The sequence below is a fragment of the Dama dama genome, chromosome 9 (assembly GCF_033118175.1).
Source record: "Dama dama isolate Ldn47 chromosome 9, ASM3311817v1, whole genome shotgun sequence".
NCBI lineage: Eukaryota > Metazoa > Chordata > Mammalia > Artiodactyla > Cervidae > Dama > Dama dama.
Window position 1 is genome coordinate 81656257 of NC_083689.1, and position 19659 is coordinate 81675915.

The 19659-nt window shown below is 43.6% G+C and overlaps 1 protein-coding gene across 5 annotated transcripts in view; it reads left to right on the forward strand.

Moving 5' to 3' along the window:
* TENM2 (teneurin transmembrane protein 2) overlaps nt 1-19659 on the forward strand; it is a 1030924-nt gene that overhangs the window by 932042 nt on the left and 79223 nt on the right. For all 5 annotated transcript variants that reach the window (XM_061149488.1, XM_061149489.1, XM_061149490.1 and 2 more), the window contains 4 exons: nt 5835-6045; nt 10563-10682; nt 13938-14199; nt 14971-15238. In XM_061149488.1, the coding sequence (XP_061005471.1) occupies nt 5835-6045; nt 10563-10682; nt 13938-14199; nt 14971-15238 (861 nt within the window). The remainder of the gene's footprint in view (nt 1-5834; nt 6046-10562; nt 10683-13937; nt 14200-14970; nt 15239-19659) is intronic.

Genomic DNA, 19659 nt, shown 5'->3' on the forward strand with positions numbered 1-19659 from the left:
ATGAGCTGCCGACCAGTTCCCAACCCCGTGCTGCCTACAGACACTAGCAGAGTTTATCCGTGGCACCTGAAGTGAATTGTGGGAGTTGATTTGTGCCACCCTGTCACAAAATAAAACTGAGAAAACTAAATTTGGATCTTCCTCTGAAGCCTTTAATACCCACGAAAGCCAGAGAGTTCATGCAGGTCGTTGAGGGAGTCACTTGCATACCAAGCTGCAAGGGACAAAAGGCGCCAAGAACAGACCCAAATGCCTCCATCCGGATTCTCCCAAAGCTGCCCAGTTTACAAAGATCAAAGAGGAAATGAAATAATTCTCGTCTCGTTCCTGGAGACTTCGCTTCTCTACAGAAGTGATGCATGGACTCAGGCAGCCTTCCCCAGACAGAAGACAGGTGCATGTTTCAGCCAACTTGGAAATACCGTTGTTTGCTATAGCTTCTCTGTAGCCTCTCTATTTGCCCGTGGCCCCTGTCCGCCTGAGAGTAGCATCACTGTTAAGTGTTCAGTGAAGGTTTTGAGGTGAAACCTCTGGACTGTTGAGGAGCTCCTTAAAAAGCCTTGCAGAGCAAACGAGGCAGCAGCTGGGAACAGCTGGCAGCAGCCCGCAGCCCACCCAGGTGTGCCACCTGTACCCGTGGTAAACAGCTGGAGGGGCCCGAGTCTCACCGGTAAACAGTGTGGTCCTTAGCAGCCGTCACTGCAGACAGTGAATTCCCAAGCATCTTGCTTCTCATGTTGATTCCTTTTTCAGATGTTCATTTTCACCAGCCAGACTCTTCCTCACCTACAGGGCAGACAAGCCTTCAGAAGTGATTAAATCTCACCGCTGCTCATGCCTTCCCGCTTAATGAGTGTCCACTGCCCTGTCTTCAGGCTCCCTTTGGGAAGGAAGCATCTCCTCCTTCCGATGATGAAGAAGACAGCGAGTGGTGATCTCATCGGTTGCCTCTTTCTGCTTTTTCTCCAAAGCTGTTTCTTGACCACTCAAAGAATTTACTTAGCTTCTCTGAGCCTCAGTTCCAACTCTATAGGATGGGCGTTTTTCTGAGTACTTGGTACAGTAGGTACTCCTCCAAGTCCTGAATATGGAATGACTGCTTTCATCCTCCCAACAGTGCTTGTCATCATCTTCTTCATTTTGTAGCTAAGAAAGCTGAGGCACAGAGCACTTAATTGTCCCCGGTCAGCAGATGGGTAGTAACTACTCTGAGATTCAAACCCAGACACCCCGATCCAGAGTCTGCAGCTTAAGGGTTCTATTTTTCTGCTTTGTAGGGTTGCCATAAGGATATAAATCAAGAATATATGTAAATCCTGTACAGCCTATAGCATTTATTATTACCATCAATTATTAACTTATCCCTATTTGAAAACATAGCATTCTTGCCCAACTGCAACCTACCCATGACTGACTCTAATCGGGGGACACTCATTTCATTTATTTCTTTATATCCCAATTTTTATCTTTTGAAAAAGTGGAAAACTTCAGAGAGTGTCTGGTTATGGTAATTCCTATCATTCAACATATACTGTATTGTTCAGTCCCGAAGTCATGTCCAACTCTGCAACCCCGTGGACCATAGCATGTTCTGTCCTTCACTATCTCCTGGAGTTTGCTCCAACTCCTGTCCATTGAGTCGGTAATGCTATCCAACCACCTTATCCTCTGTCCATATACACTGTATGCCTGACTGGTATTATATCTGTCCATTCCCCATCATATGATCCTATGATATATGCACTGTTATCACTCAGTTTTAAAGGCAGAGAAATTGAGTTTCAGCCAGGAAAACTTTGATTTTAAACTTTTAAACTTTTTCTTTCTAAGCTGACACAGCCAGGGACTAGAGGAATTCACAGTCCAGGTTCTTACCTCCATGTAGACACTGTGCAGACTTTTGGCTTCTTATCGTGAGAATGCCAATCCAAAGCTTTCCATTTAGCATTAACCTGATTTTAGTGTCACATTGCCAGAACTGTTATGCAAGATTCTCTCTGATTTTCTTTGTCAGAAGCAATACAAAGAATGCCTCACCTACCATTCCCAGAAAATTTCTCTCTGTCCATATTTCTCTGAAATGGCTATTCCCATTAGCATACAATGTCTGTGTGTGGCATACAGCCAGAACTTTTCTTTGCTGTGTGTTCTAACAGAAAGCACCTAGTTAATACTCCACAGCCACGTCTTGCAGAGTGGAGTAAATAAGAATGTTTATGAAGCAGACGTAGGACCCGGCTGTGAGCTGATGGGAAAGGCCTGGGTCAAACTTTCCCATAACTGCTGAGTCAGAACGGGGCCCTTTTCGAAGACTCTGCAAACCTCTCTCACCAGGAGAAAGCCAAGCAGACAAACAAATAAGTAGGCAGATAAATAAAAAAATAAATCATCCAATGTCATGCCGGGGCCGAGCCGCTTTCGCGCCCCTGTTGAATGGAGATGTCGGCAGCCTCTCAGGTCCTGAACTGGCAATTCAGAACAGTTTGATTGCCTGCTTGATTGTTTGCAAGATAACTGCAAGATTGTCAGTGACAGGGTAATTTACTGAAGATTGCCATGTCAGACTCCATGCGAGGGGCTTGCTGGCATAAAGATGCGCTTCTCGTGACTGACAGGCTGCGGGGAGATTGGAGTGCCAATTTCAAGTTCACAGTGTCGTCTGCAAGTGTTCAGCGGCTGCAGCCCATAATCACGAAGCATGATGAGGTCATTACAGGCGTAACGTATGCTCACACTTAATAACGGCTAGAACCCCAAATGCATAATGTCTGGAGCAGGTAAATGTAAATATGCAGAGGACATCATTTATATCCTTTTTATTTTAAGCATTTGCCATCTGCTATTGCTGATGTGTTTGTAGGACATTTCCTGCTGCCAGACGGACCCTTGAATAAAAAGCCCAGAGTCAACAAAAACAGGGAGGAAATTTGAGGTCCACACTTTTGAAGCAGTCACAGATCCGGAAGGAGTAGCAGACTCGAGGGGGCTGGGAGAAGAATCTTAACAGGAAAGACTGTCTTAAGTTATTATTTGATCCCGACGCGAGGCTCTCAAGCTGCTTGTACAGAGTGGGTGGTAGAGGGTTGAGGGTGGGAGGGGTCACATTCCCGGCTTTGGGAGGAAAAGACCGCCAGAGATGGATGGAACTCCTAATGGGAAGAGGCCGGTGGCCTTAAAGAAATCTATAGTGCTAATAACAGTGGGTTTCTTCTACCTGAGAACTTTCTGCAGCGGCTGAATGAAGCACTGCCAACATATCTCAGCAGGATATTTTTAAATCCAAAGCAGGCGTTCCATGGTGGATTCCTTCTGTCGAGTGAGGGCAGTCCATGGAAGGCGATGTTACAGGAAGAATACTTGGCTTTTTTTTTTTTTTTTTCTATTCTTCTTTCATATTCTACCAAGGGCGCTGAGAGGCATCATTCTGCTGCTGAGATATGAGTCTCCAGCACCGTTTCTTAGGTCTGAGATTTGCGGAACTCTGGGGGGTACCCGATTCAGCCAGCATGTTGGACAGAGGTACTCATAGCCATGACTCTGAAAGTCTCTAAATTTCAAGCGTGCGTGCCTGCTCACCCTCCTGTGTCTGCACTTCCAGGAAATTTTGTAAATCTAAATGTGTTACGAGACACCCGAGCAACATTTGCCCATGTGGAAAATGAGAGGCTAGTTTTAGTAATTTAAAGCCGAGCAGAACACACAACCTCCTAATTTGTTTGTTTGCTTAAAAAGAAAATAATGCATTAAAATCATTGTACATTAATTGCTAAATTACAGTGGAACTTGGGTGAAATTATATATTTCAATTTCATTAGCGGAACCAAACGTAAAGGGTAATGCCAAAAAATTACATTGTAGTCAATTTAAAGCACACAGCCAGGCCTCTGATTCAGCGCTCCAGTTCAAGTGTTCATCAAGTCACAGCCCGGGATTGGAGTGCATGTTTTTATGATGCTAATTATGGCCCCCAAATGCCTCGCTATCAAATCAAGGAGGTGTAAGCAAGTTACTCTCCAAGCTCCTACACTCCCAGCAGAGTGAAGAAGGACTGGCTAACTAATCCATTCTAATAGGAATCCCACGGCGTAAACACTGCCCTAAACATTCCCATCCCCATTCCTAACAGACATGTGGAGAATGGGAAACAGTCATTTATTCACTCAACAAACATTTATTGGGTTCTGATTCCACGTTGACACTAAGCAAAGCATCAGTATAAAAATGAATGTGACACTGTCCTTCTTTTCAAAAAGCTTGTTTTCCAGACAGGAAGGCAAGCAGACAGAAATAGATAATTCTAGTACAAGGAAGTTAGCGTGAACAGTGGTTTCTAATATTTCTGGTGCATTAGAATCACCTGAAAATCATTTTAAAATGCAGATTCCAGGACCTACTCCTGGAGGCTCTGCCTGGGGAGGTCTGGGGTAGGCTCTTGATTCTCCCCGTAGGATTTTGATATAGAACCATTCTCTGAGAACCTCAGATTCAGGAATACACAGAACAAGAATACCTACCCTAGCCATGGACATCATCAGGAAGGCTTCCTGGAGGAGGCCACACCTAGTGTGAATCTTCAAGGATGAGTCATATCCATTTCCTCCTCTATACTGTCAGCTCCTTTAGGACAGACACCATCATTCTTTGTTTCCTGTTTTATTTTCAGAACATGAATAGCATTCAAATATTTGTTGAAGGGTAGATGACTAGGAGGGTTTCCCTGATGGCTCAGACAGTAAAGAATCCACCTGCAATGCGGGAGACCTGGGTTCTATCCCTGGGTTGGGAAGATCCCCTGGAGGAGGGCATGGCAACCCACTCCAGTGTTCTTGCCTGGAGAATCCCCATGGACAGAGCAGCCTGGCAGGCTACAGTCCATGGGGTCGCAAAGAGTCAGACATGACTGAGCCACTAAACACAAATGACTCAGGAATGGGTGAAGGAGCAGGAATCTAGGCAAATAGATCAGAATGTTCAGAGTCCTGCAGCTATGGCAAAGGCAGCTCCAGAAGCAATTGGGTAAACTAATGGATTAGTTTGTGGATGCTCATGCCAAAGCCGTATCTCCACATTTCCTGGAAAATGTCACTCATCACCCCCGGTGCTCCCACTAGTCAGCACCACCCTCCCTGGCTTAGAGGAAGTGGGGATGGAATGCTTTTCTCCACCAAAGCAGGATTTAAGGAATCCCATGCATTTTGATGATTTGCATACCCATTAACATGGGTCCCTGAAATCTAGCAACGGGTAATTTTTTTGTGCTATGTTGTTTAAAAGCAAAGTGTTAGTTTTTATTGCCAGCCTCTCAAATAATACTTGTTCATGATAGAAAAAGTAGAAATACAAAAGTTTTAATACAAGATAGAAAAAGAAAGAGACACACTAATCTACTACCTGGGGATAACCATTTGTCAACATTCTCAACAACTTCCTTTCGGTCTTTTATTTCTATTGGAAATATACTAGGCTTGTTGTGGGAAACTTGCCTGGTCAGGCCTTTGGGAAGGGTCGGGGCTGGTTGGGACAAAGATGTTGACATCTCAAGGTCTTCCCTGGAGGTCCAGTGGTTAAGAATCTGCCTTGCAATTATCCGTAACCACTGGATCCCACATGCTGTAGAGCAGCTAAGGCCACAAGCGGCAACTACTGAGCCCTGATGAGCTAGAGAGTCTGCAGGCTACAGTGAAAGAAACGAAGATCCCACGTGCTACAACTGAGGCCCAATGCAGCCAAATTAATTAATTTAAAAAAAAAAAAAGAAAAAAAGGTGCTAGCATCTCAGAGCAGCTTTGTGCTGTGAAATCTGCTGACCCCTGGCTTTGTCTCTGCCCTTCCAGATGGCCTGGTGGACTGCCTGGACCCTGACTGCTGCCTGCAGTCAGCTTGTCAGAACAGCCTGCTCTGCCGAGGGTCCCGGGACCCCCTAGACATCATTCAGCAGGGCCAGACAGACTCACCTGCAGTGAAGTCCTTCTATGACCGCATCAAGCTCCTGGCCGGCAAAGACAGCACCCACATCATTCCTGGAGACAACCCCTTCAACAGCAGGTAGGCGCCCTTCTGTCCCTGCAGGTGGCTGAGGTCACTGCTTCCCTTCCTGTCCAAGCAGGAGGAAGCGCTCCTGACTCTTCTGTGGGATTTGACCCTCTGCGGCCTGGAACCTGCTGGAGACCCCTGTTAACTGCCTGCTTTCTAGATCATTTTGATGATCTATTATTTTATGACATTATTGCTATTCTAAATCTCCCTGATTGTGACTTTCTGTTTGATCAACCCTGAAATATCGCATTCATTATTTTTTAATTTAGTTATTTTTCACTTAAGGATAATTGCTTTACAGTATTGTATTGGTTTCTACCAAACATCGACATGAATCAACCATAGGTTTTTAAAGCAGTTGCAAACTCAATGACACAACTTATCATTTGTGGCGTCTTAGAGTCAGGATGATGCCAGTTGCTAGAATTTATTGAGCACCTGTGATGAGCTAGAAACTTGATGTGTATAGATTGACTCTCATCCTCATAGCCACCCCACCCCCAACGATTGTTATCTGCTAATTGCTTACTTGGTGCTAGGCATTGTGCCCAGGGAATTCCCCTTCTCATTCCAAGATGGCAGCGGCAGAGTGGATTCTCTTGAATTTACATTTGCTCTCGGTTGCTAATTTGAGGCTTCTGAGTATTCTGGAGCAAATTCTGGATTTATTTTGTAGACAACTTGGCCTCTCCTTTCCCACCAGGACAGGTTAGAGCTGTACCCTGGAGAAGAAAGCAAGGAGAAGAGTTGGCTTTGAGATGCCCACCCTCATAGTCAGTGTCTTCTGTGTGCTGTTTTTGATTCTGAGGGTAGAAGGGAGGGCAAGGAGAGGCGGCAGTCTTGTCCTCTTCAGGCCTGCCCACGCATCTCTGCTCTCACTCTGGGTCCGCCTGGATCCAGATAGCAATGGTGACAGCAGATGTGACGGCAGCAGGTGTGACCTTCTTGGGGATACCCCGCCCCATATTTGTGCCCTTTCTCATGGAGAAATAAGAACTGGGAACCTCTAGAAACTTGTCCCCATCCCCTTATTCCTCTGACAGCCTTCATCATGCCGTCTTTCTCTTAGTTTTCTTCCCCCTCACTTAGGTCTGGGCAGACCCTGAAGCAACTCAGGAAATATGCTGTTTAAGCAGGCTTCCAACTAGAGACGGACATAGCGAACTTTACATTTGAGAAGAGCCCCTGAGTCTACAAGAGATTGTCTTGGAGCCCCCCTCATTAGACTTTGGGGACGAGACATCACCACATCACAACTCAGACTCTGGTCCTCCCTGGGAGAGCCTGGTGAGGGTGGGAGTGGGGAGGTGGTGGGTAATGGTACAGCCAATTAATTCTGCAGCCCCTTAGAACTCCCTGGGAAGCTATGTAGCCCCAATTCATGGCAGCTCTCTGACTATGAGGGTTCTTAACGAGGTCACCTTGGGCCAGCAACTTTAGCCTCTCTCTGTTCTGGTTTCACTAAAAATAAAATAGAAGAGAAAAAAAATAATCTCAGCCCTCGCCTGTTTCAACCCTGACATCTTCTGGCTGTGTCACATTAGACAAGTGATTTAACCTTATAAACTTTATTTTCTTGATTGGTAAAATTAAATTAGTAAGTGTAGATTATACTACACACAGTAATATTATTTTAATATGAGTAACCCTCAAAAAAAATAAATAAGAGAAACCACATATCTTGGAACCAAAAAAATATTTTCTCTGCTTATTAATTCCTAGTTCTGGGGCAGAGACTGTGTTGCTATGTTTCTTTTAAATTATGGACATGATTCCCATTGCCAGGATGACAGGCCCTTGCATTAGTCCATAAGCATTTCAGTGAGGTTTGCATGTGTGTGCATGCTAAGTTGTATCTGACTCTTTGCGACCATGTGGACTGTAGCCCTTCAGGCTCCTCTGTCCATGGGATTTCCCAGGCAGGAATACTGGAATGAATTGCTTCCAGGGGATCTTTCCCACCCACAGACCAAATTCAACCTCTGTTACATCCCCTGCATTGGCAGACAGTTTCTTTACCACTAGCGCCACCTGGGAAGTCCATGAGGTTTGCATGCCATTTGATTATGCTATAAATGCATCTTTCAAAGGTTCATACTCTGTTTCAATCAGCTTCCTACTAACATTTTATTTCTCCCCTAAATCCTTTAATTTCCTCGTATTCTTTTCATACTCTTTTTTCACTTATGCCTTAAAATTCAGTCTTATCCTCCTCACCAGTAGTTACCACTCCCAGAAGGCACCCTGAGATAGAGCCAAGAAGTTGGGGAGCAGGCAGGGACTCCAGAATTTTAGGTAGACTATACCAGCCCCAGAGATCTGGGCAAAAGAAACTTGCTTTAGAGACAGCTTCTCTGAAGCTTTGAAGGCAGCGATCAATAGCACCACCCAAATGAGCCCACACTCCAGCATGTCGGCTTGGATCCATAATTCAGAAATGCAAAATGTTACTCCAAGACATAGGTTGAAGTTCACTAAGCATGTGAATTTCAGTGCATTATCCTCTGACAAATAATGAAGGACAAAGCTCGGAGTAAAAAAGAACTTAATTCAAGACTTCTAAGAAGGCGTTTCCCCTAGATAATGGCATACAAAAATAACTAAAATGCCTTGACTCCACCACTATAATTTATAGAGCAGATCTCACTATCTAGATAATGTGATAATTGTTACACATCAATAATCATAAATAGAAATGAACTGATAGCATGTCTTAGCTGAATCTTTGCTGCGAATTGACTGCCTAGAGATGTAGGAAGCCAGCAGCAATGAAGAATTAGAAAAATAGAGGGTAAAAATCATAGGCAACCCAGCTCTCTTTATTCCTATGGCATACTGCAAAGTCTTGTGCTGCAGGAGTGATTTAAAGAAATAACAGTTGTATTAAAAAGGAGGGGGGGAAAACTCCACCGTGGGATACATTCCCAATTTTGTTTTCTCATCACAAGAAGCTTGTACCTTGTGGTCATCAACACACATCATTGATTTTAAAATAGTGTCTAGGAAGGCCTGAAAGAAATCTTAGTCTGAGCTAAGATAAGGAAAGGGAATTGAACAAAAGAATTATTTTCATAAATTAGTTTTCCACTTTCAAAAGACTCTAGCATTGTGGTTAGAACCAGCTAAAAATGGAATTCATTTGTTAGGCAGCCAGTCGCAGACAATTAGAGCTGTCAGTGGAACAGTCTGAACCCTCCTGAGATCATCAAAGGGTCGGAGTGGAACAGTGTGGGGGATTGCTAATAGAAAGGGAGGTGCTTGGAGAGAACATCCCTCCAGTTTTCTGGTCACTTGGGATTGCAGAAGTCAGTGCTTTCCAAAAATTGAGCAGACTTAGACAAGATTCTGGCACGGAACAGGTCAGCTTTATTACCTAGTCCAGAAATTGGGAGCGTGTCCAGGAATCTGGATGCCTGAGAACCTCTCTGCCTTCGCCAAATTGCCCAGTGGCTTGAGGGCCAACGATACAGCTGCGGACCTGCATGGTAGGCTGGAGCCTCAGTGCAGAAGTGGAACTTCTCATTCGCCCATTTCTCTATGAACTCAGGAGAATTCAGGCGAAGGGAGACATGTGCATTCTCTCTTCATGGATTTTGAGTAGACTATTGTAGCATGTCTTTTTCTTTATGGGATTTCCCCAAAGGAGCTGGTTGAATGCTGGCATCCTTGGGAACATTCTAGTTACTATGATCTGAATAGAGGGGAGGTTTCTGTCACAGGGGCCAAAAGTTGAGAGGGATTTCAACCACTTCGCCTCTCCCCTGCCCCAAATCAGGGTAGCAGGAATTTGATGTAAGAGAGATATGTAGTTACATGGAATCCAGAATCCAAGATAGTTCTGCTGGAAAAAAAATCTCTCTAATATTCTCTTTTCCTCAGGCTGTCATGGATTTTGAGAAATTTTACTTTTAAAGGGCAACTGAAAAAAAAAAAAAAAAAAAAACAATGTATGTATATGCCCCGGCCTTGTTAAAAACCTCTGTGTGCTTCCCTTCCTCCCCATTCCCCACTCCCTCTGTCATCCCAGCCTGGAGGAAAAAAGTAACATTGCCTTCCTCCAAAGCCAAAAAAAGGAAATGAGTAGGCAGATGGGGAAGCTCTCACCCGAGGATAATACTCTCTGTGCCAGGCTAAGGCACAAACATGAGTGATGTGGGGCAGCCTGGAGCTCCGGCCAAGCAAAAGCCAAGTGATGTCAAGAAACGGAGTGAGGCCAAGGGCAGAGGGGCTGTGCCCAGGGGACCCCATTGCCCAGTAGAATGACTGAGGATGCTGCCCATGGATCTCACCCCAGACTGCTCCTCAGGGAAAGCCAGCATTGAGGCACCCCTCTTGCCCACAGCTCCCTGTGATCGTGTGAAGCCAGCAGTTCACATTTGAAAGTCTTCTCCTTGCCTTAGGGACCAGATGAGGACGGGCGGTGGGGAGCTTTGGCAAAAGAGAAGGGGAACTTGACAACGACCCCCCCTCCTGTCCCCTTGTTCTCCTGAGTATGGCTCAAAAGCTTGTGTTTCTCTTTCTCTCAGTTTGGTTTCTCTCATCCGAGGCCAAGTAGTAACTACAGATGGGACTCCCCTGATTGGTGTGAACGTGTCTTTTGTCAAGTATCCAAAATACGGCTACACCATCACCCGCCAAGATGGCACGTAAGTAGCTTTGTGGGGCTCCACTTACTTAGGATTGAGGCTGCAAAGAGACAGATGGTGTAATGGGCTTGGAACCACATGCCTCCCCCTTGCAGACTGGGGGGAGACCCACCAGGCCAGATCTCGAGGGAGAATCCCCCCACCCAGATACATATTTTTTGGTATGATCTCAGAAATGGAAGATAACTAGAGTAGCCAACCTCTCCAGGGCTGCTGACAGCCATGCTTTTTCCATGGCACGTAAATGCTTTTCTCTGGATGTGGGTGTGGGTGTGGGTGTGTCTTGGGGGTAAGGTTCAGGGTGGCGGAGTCTAGAAGGAAAGGGAAGTAGCCCGTGGAACCTCACTCCTGTTTTCTTTTAAATCAAAGGCCATGCAGGGTGACAGGGATCCACAGGCCACAGTGTCCTGTGGTGAACCCCTTCTGCCTTCATCTGTGACTTTAGGAGCGGTGGTGTGTTCGCTTCTGTTTTGAGGGGGTGGGATGTAATCAGAGAAGTCTAATTAAATACATTTAGCCTTCACCCTGCTGTGTGAAGGAGGCAACCTTACCCTATTATCTTCTGATTGGAAACCCGCACCCGTGCAGCCCCCGCCAAGATGAAAGCGCTGTCATTTCCTTAATCCGTTGGGCATGGAGTTGCAATTTAGAGAAAAAGATAAAAAGAAGAAAAGAAATCTATAGGAAGGGGAAAACATGCACCCACTCTGGCCTGAAAGCACACAAAGATACACACACACACTACTATATTGTATTTTAAATGAAAGAGGAGATTGTGGCTGTAAATCTGATGCAACACTTTTTCTATAAAACTGCAGTCTGGAAAATCATAAACAAATCATGTACTCTGATTCTCGTCTTTTCTCTGGTGAAGAATCTGGTCTTTTTTTCCCCTAATGTCCTAAAATAGCCTCGTGGGTAGTTTCAAAAATGACCAGCCCACAGTAGCCCTATCCTCCTATTTCCACTTCTGAGACTCAAAGAAGGCATCTGATGATTCACATCAAATTCTTAATATTCACCAGGTTTCTGGTGTCTTAGATCTCGTGTTCTAAGATTTGAGCCAAATCTCATTATTTGAACGCACTAGAACCGTGAAGGTGTACTGTAAAAGGCTACCTGGGCGCTTGTTTGTTCTCAGAAGCCAGCGTTCTTGCCCTGTGAGTCCTGTGATAACACCAGAGGAGGTTTCTGAGTCTTTGGTATGCTGTCTCTCCCACCTCACACTGCCCCATCCTTCCTAGCTGCTTCCAGATTAATTATCACCTAAATGCACTTCCCAGATCATGTATCCAACCTCCCAGATTGGTGATTCTTCAGCTTGTCCAGGTAGCAAAGCCTGGAAGTCACAGGATGTGTTTGGAAATGCTCCAAGGAATCCCACAATCTGTTGTGTAGTGCTGTGTGCCACAGACGTGGGTGGTTTGACTCTATCATCCCAAGGAGGAACAATGTCACTTCAAAACATTTCACTCTCCTGCACTCTAAGTAAAAGAAAACTCCCCAGCAGTGTGCATGCCCTAAAATAAAAATATAAACAAATTAACAGAATAAACTCTTCCACCATGATATTTACCTTAATACTCATATACTCCCTGTTCATTCATTTTATGTCTATTGAGAAACACCAAAACTGTTACCAAAATTGAATGAAGTCAGAGAGTCTGTATATTTTCATTGAGTTTTTTAAAATTTTTATTGGAGTATAGTTGATTTACAGTATTGTGTTAGTTTCAGGGGTACAGGAAAGTGAGCCAGTTATACATATACATATATCTCCCCTTTTTTTGTCATTGGGTTTTTACTGTACTCTAGGAACTCTGCTAAGTGCTGGGGATTCTGAAGTGTGTGGAAGAGAGCACCACTGCCCGCAAAGAGTTGAGATCCTGGTGGAGGGATAAAAGGTCAAATTGAGAGACTTCTCTCCATTGACTTTCTTTTCCTTTAACTGGGGAAGAACTACCTTTATTTTACTTCACTAGTAATAGATTTCCATATAGCCTGAAAGAACAAGCAGAAATATAGTTTAAGAACAATTGTCAAAAATGTAAGAAACAGTAAGAACCATTTCATTCCAAATGCCAAATAAATTTGTATGCTGGAAAAATATATCAGAAACAAGGCAAAATGGATGAAGGAGGTTAAAAAGTCAAAACTTCTTAACCAGCAAAGACCTACTGTATAGCACGTGGAACTCTGCTAACTGTTATGTGGCAGCCTAGATGGGAGGGAAATTTATGGGAGATTGGGCACGTGTATATGTATGGCTGAACCCCTTCATTGTTCACCTGAAACTGTCACAACATTATTAATCAGTCATACTCCAATATAAAATAAAAATTTTTTTAATAGTACAGACTTCTAATAATAAAGTCCTACAATGTATGTACAATGTGATAACTGTAGCTAATGATATCATATTGTATAGTTGAAAGTTGCTAAGACAGATCTTAAAATTTTCAGCACAGGAAAAAAAGAAATTGTAACTGAGCGTGGTGATGAATGGATTTATGGTGGTGAACATTTCACAACATATACAGATATTGAATTATTATGTTGTAGACCTGAAACTAATATAGTGGTATATGTCAATGATATCTCAAAAAAAAGTTAAAGTTCTATGAAACCAAAAAAAGAAGTCAGAAACAGCACAGGTTGATGAAAAGAAAGCTTTCCTGAGCCTAGGGTCAAATCATTTTAACGCCACTAAGTAGTAAAGACTCCTATTAGCCTAGCACAATGCTAAATGCTTTATACCAGTGGTGAGGGAGCATTTTCTGTAAAGGGCCAGATTGTATCTATTTTAGGCTGAGATGCCATATGGTTCCTGTTACAACTACTCAGCTGTGCCACTGTACCCCAGAAATGGCTGGAGAGAATAAGTCAATGAATGGGCGTGGCTGGGATTCCCACAAAATGTTTTACCAAAACAGGTGGTGGGCCGGCTTTAGCTCACGGGTCTAGTCCGCTGACGTCTGCTCTGAATTCGTGATGCTATTTCATCCTCTCAGCCACACTGTGAAGTCGGTATAACTATTCCCATTTCACAGATGAAGAAATTGCAGCAACTTGCCCACAGTCACACAACTAGTAAGTGGTAGAATTTGGGCTCCCACCCAGCCCGTCTGCCGACAAAGCCTGCTATCTCCTCCTGCCCGCTCTGCCCATCCACTGCCCTCAGCACGGAGGTCAGAGCACCCCCCAGTCTGCAGGTGAGTTCAGCACCTCTCAGTGAGCCCACCTGCCCCTCTCCAGGTTCGACCTGATCGCCAATGGTGGCTCCTCCTTGACCCTGCACTTCGAGCGGGCCCCGTTCATGAGCCAGGAGCGCACCGTGTGGCTGCCATGGAATAGCTTCTATGCCATGGACACTCTGGTGATGAAGACAGAGGAGAACTCCATCCCCAGCTGTGACCTCAGCGGCTTTGTCCGGCCGGATCCGATCATCATTTCCTCCCCGTTGTCCACCTTCTTCAGTGCCACTCCAGGACAGAATTCCATTGTGCCCGAGACCCAGGTAGGAGCTCCAGGTGCCGGGATGGGACTCTCGATCCTGCCCTGACCCAAACCTGCTGGCCAACTTCCTCCCACCATCTCTGTCTCCTGGGGTAAACCAGAAACTACTATCAAGGGGGAGGGACAAAAAGTAAGGACAGTAGAATTTATTGTTGCTGGAGAGAAAACTGAATCTCTCCTGGACATTCCAGATGTTTCCAGATAGTTGTTTAAGACTTTGGCAGTCACTGGAGCTTTTAATAGAATAAAAACGATACACATATGTGCACACCACCTGCAAATTGCTTTTTATTCCTGTTAGTCACAGAGATACATGATAAGAGGCGCTTTAATGATCTACATCAGTGTTACGACAGAGGGCATATTACATTATTGCTTCCCCGTTGCTTTATACCAATTGTCAGTGGAAGTTGCAGGTTCATATAATTAAGGCCTCTTGTGGCCTCCTTGCATGCAACTAGCAATAAAGCCTGCTGTTCTTATTTACATCTTTTGCCAACAGTGTGGTTTTAAAAAGAAACACAACGGTGACCAAGAATAATTATTAATCCAAAAATCATAACCTCAGCCCCTTCGTTCCATCGTGCAGGGTAAAGTTGGGGTTGTTGGTTTTTTTCTCTCTCCTCAGCCATGGGAAGTGGTCTGACACCCCACCCCTGTAAGGTGGGACGCTTTGGTGAGGCTGATAGCAGACAGGTAGCTGTGGGTTACAAGCAGCCTAGCTCCTGGGGTGTGTTTGATGCACTGTTTCTACCTGTTTCCTCTCCTCCAGGTTCTTCATGAAGAAATTGAGCTCCCTGGTTCCACTGTGAAGCTTCGCTACCTGAGCTCCAGGACCGCAGGCTACAAGTCACTGCTGAAGATCACCATGACCCAATCCACAGTGCCCCTGAACCTCATCAAGGTTCATCTCATGGTAGCTGTAGAGGGGCACCTCTTCCAAAAATCATTCCAGGCCTCTCCCAACCTGGCCTACACCTTCATCTGGGACAAGACAGATGCCTACGGCCAAAGGGTCTATGGACTCTCTGATGCTGTTGGTATGTTTCAGTTTCAACCCCTTATTGATTCTTAGATTTAGGCATGCATTAAATTGACAAGTATTTGTTGAATTCCTGGTATGTGCCAAGCACTATTCCAGTACTTAGGAGTGCAGTGTTCCGTAAGACAGACAAGAGTCATCTTCCATGGACCTTCTATACTAGTTGGGTAGCGAGATGATAAACATATACTGGCAGGAAAATTTCAAGCAGTGAAACGTACTAATATGAAAACAAAAATAAGTGATGTATACTAGGAAGGAGGGGCAACCATGAGTGGGTGTTCAGGGGAGGTTCCTCAGCAGGTGACATTTAAACAGAGACTTGAAGGGAAAGGAACCCTGTAACAAAAAGAAGAGCTCATTTTGAAAGACAAAAATAGGCCAGCGTGGCTGGAATGTAGTGGACAGGGAGACTGTGTGAGATGGGGAGAGAGGTGGGCAGGGGCTGGATTATGTTCCAGAGGGCCACAGAACACACCTGGAAGACCAGAGGATGGAGCAAGAGGGCGTCTGAAAACCACACGCTCTGTTCCAGGCTTTACCTGTGAAGGAATCATGTGATTTCCTACTTAAGAAAGACCACCGTGAGAGAAGGGTCCTACAATTATCAGTCTTTGAAGAACTGTGAGCTGTGGGTTCATATCAACCTACCCAGTATATTTTCTTACTTGTAGAAAGCTGTCTGGGATTAATTAAAATCCTAAATCCTGTGTATTCTTCACTAATAGGCTTGTGGTTTTCAATAACTGCAATAAGTTTACCAAATAAGAAACCAGCAAACTCGGAAATGTTCACTGTAACTGGCCTCCAGTGTTTATCAGACACTCCCTTTGTGCAGAGCTCTGTGCTAAATCTTTTGTCTCACTAACACTGTCAAGAAGGCGCTCTCATAATCCTCATTGTCTAGATGGGACAGGAGGACAAGCTACCTAAAAACACACAACTAGCAGGTTACACATGCTCAGAATATAGCCCTTGTGGTCTGCTTCCTCAGTGGGTGGTTCAGTTCAGTTCAGTCGCTCAGTCGTGTCCTACTCTTCGTGACCTCAGGGACTGCAGCATGCTAGGCTTCCCTGTCCATCACCAGCTCCTGGAGCTTATTCAAACTCATGTCCATCACGTCGGCCATACCATCCAACCATCTCATCTTCTGTCATCCCCTTCTCCTCCCACCTTCAATCTTTCCCACCATCAAGGTTTTTACAAATGAGTTGGTTCTTCACATTAGGTGGTCGAAGTACTGGAGTTTCAGCTTCAGCATCAGTCCTTCCAGTGAATATACAGGACTGATTTCCTTTAAGATTAACTGGTTAGATCTCCTTGCAGTCCAAGGGACTCTCAAGAGTCTTCTCCAACACCACAGTTCAAAAGCACCAATTCTTCGGTGCTCAGCTTTCTTTGTAGTCCAACTCTCACATTCATACATGACTGCTGGAAAAGCCATATCTTTAACTAGATGGACTTTTGTTGGCACAATGTCTCTGCTTTTTAGTATGCTGTTTAACTTGGTCATAGCTTTTCTTCTAAGGAGCAAGTGCCTTTTAATTTCATGGCTGCAGTCACCATCTGCAGTGATTTTGGAGCCCAAAAAAATTAAGTGTCTCTCACTGTTTCCATTGTTTCCCCACCTACCTGCCATGAAGTGATGGGACCGGATGCCATGATCTTAGTTTTCTGAATGCTGAGTTTTAAGCCAACTTTTTCACTCTCCTCTTTCACTTTCATCAAGAGGCTCTTTAGTTCTTCTTCGCTTTCTGCCATAAGGGTGGTGTCATCTAAGTATCTGAGGTTATTGATGTTTCTCCTGGCAATCTTGATTCCAGCTTGTGCTCCATCCAGCTCAGAATTTCTCATGATGTACTCTGCATATAAGTTAAATAAGCAGGGTGACAATATACAACCTTGACATACTCCTTTCCTGATTTGGAACCAGTCTGTTGTTCCATGTCCAGTTCTAACTTTTGCTTCTTGACCTGCATACAGATTTCTCAGGAGGCAGGTCAGGCAGGTCTGGTATTTCCATCTCTTGAAGAATTCTCCACAGTTTGTTGTGATCCACACAGTCAAAGGCTTTGGTGTAGTCAATAAAGCACAAGTAGATGTTTTTCTGGAACTCTCTTGCTTTTTAGGTGATTCAACAGATGTTGGCAATTTGATCTCTGGTTCCTCTGCCTTTTCAAAATCCAGCTTGAACATATTGGAGTTCATAGTTCACGTACTGTTGAAGCCTGGCTTGGAGGATTTTGAGCATTATTTTGCTAGTGTGTGAGTTGAGTGCAATTGTGTGATAGTTTGAGCATTCTTTGGCATTGCCTTTCTTTAGTATTGGAATGAAAACGGACCTTTCCCAGTCCTGTGGCCACTGCTGAGTTTTCCAAATTTGCTGGCATATTGAGTGCAGCACTTTCACAGCATCATCTTTTAGGATTTGAAATAGCTCAACCAGAATCCATCACCTCCACTAGCTTTGTTCATAGTGATGCTTCCTAAGGCCCACTTGACTTGGCATTCCAGGATGTCTGGCTCTAGGTGAGTGATCACATCGTGGTTATCTGGATTATGAAGATCCTTTTTGTATAGTTCTTCTGTGTATTCTTGCCACCTCTTCTTAATATCTTCTGCTTCTGTTAGGTCCATACCATTTCTGTCCTTTATTGTACTCATCTTTGCATGAAATGATCCCTTGATATCTCTAATTTTCTTGAAGAGATCTCTCGTCTTTCCCCTTCTGTTGTTTTCCTCTATTTCTTTGCATTGATCACTAGGAAGGCTTTCTTATCTCTCCTTGCTATTCTTTAGAACAGTAATAAGTTATTGGAGTAACCAGTGCATTTATTGTCAACAGTGGCTAATTTAATAAATAGTATGTCAGGCTTTAGCCAATATCAAAATGATAGCTAACATCAAAAAATAGTCTGAATACTATAACACACCCCATGTACTCCAATTTCTACCTTTATCAACGCATCTCGTTGACTCTTGTTTCTTCCTTACCTTCAGCCACTCCTCTGCCGCCTGTATTTTTCTAAAGCAAGTGGCAGACATCACATCATTTCATTCATAATATATCAGAATGTATCTCTAAAAAGCACTTTGAAAGTATAACAACATCATCATTACAACAAGGAAACAGAAGAATTTCTTTATATCAAACAGCCAATCATCATTCAATATTTCAATTGCCTTATGAATATCTGAAAATAGAAGTGCTTTATTTGCTTGAATCAGAATCCACATAAGATCCACTGTTTGTAACTGGTTGGTTTCTTCTTTTTGTTATATACGCTTCAGATATACAGAATTATTACTTCCCTTCTGTGCACATTACAAAGTGATCACCACCACAAATCTTGTTACCACCTATCACCATGCCATTGATCCCCTTTACCCATTTGACCCATCCTCAACTCCCTTCCCCTCTGGGAACCGCTAGTCTGATCTCAGTATCTTTGCCTTTGTTTTTGCTTTATTGTGTTTGTTCATTTGTGGGGTTTTCTTTTGTTTTGTTTTTTTACATTCCACATATGAGTGAAACCATTCAGAATGTTGTCTTTCTCTTTCTGATTGGTTTCACTTAGCGTGATACCTTCAAAGTCCATCCACGTTGTCACAGATGGCAGGATTTCATTCTTTTTATGCCTGAGTAGTATTTCCACTGTCTATATGTACCACAGTTCATTTATTCACTTATTCACCAGTGGGCACTTAGATTGTTTCTATATCTTAACTATTGTAAATACTGCAATAAATATAGAGGTGCATGTATCTTTTTGAATTAATGTCTTAGTGTTCTCTGGATAAATACCAAGAAGGGAATAGCTGAGTTCTCTTAAAAAATTTAAATCAATGGTTTTCCCTTTCATCTCTGGATTTTTTCCTCAGTTTTAGAAATAATTGACATACATTACTATGGAAGACATATAGTATGATAATTTGATTTACTTATATTGTGAAATGATTAGCACAGTAGATTCAGCTAAACATTTATCTTCTCATAAAGATACAGCAAAAAAGGGAAGAAAAGGGGGAATTTCTTCTTTTTATGATGAGAACTCATAGGATTTACTTTCTCAACGACTTTCCTGTGTGTCATACTGCAGTGTTAACAGTCATCTTGTTATACATTACGTTCCTAGTACTTCTTTGCTTTCTTTCTAGTACTTATTTATCTTATATCTGGAAATTTGTACCTTTTTACCATCTTCATCCAATTTCCCTTTTCCCCACTCTCTGCCTCTGGGAACCTCGAGTCTGATCTTTTTCTATTAGTTTGTTTGATTTTGTTTTTACGTTCCATATATAAGTGAGATCATACAGTGTCTTTTTCTGTCTGACTTATTTCACTTAGCATAATGCCTTCAAGTTCCATCCATGTTATTGCAAATAGTAGGATTTCCTACTATTAAGGGTTTCCTACTA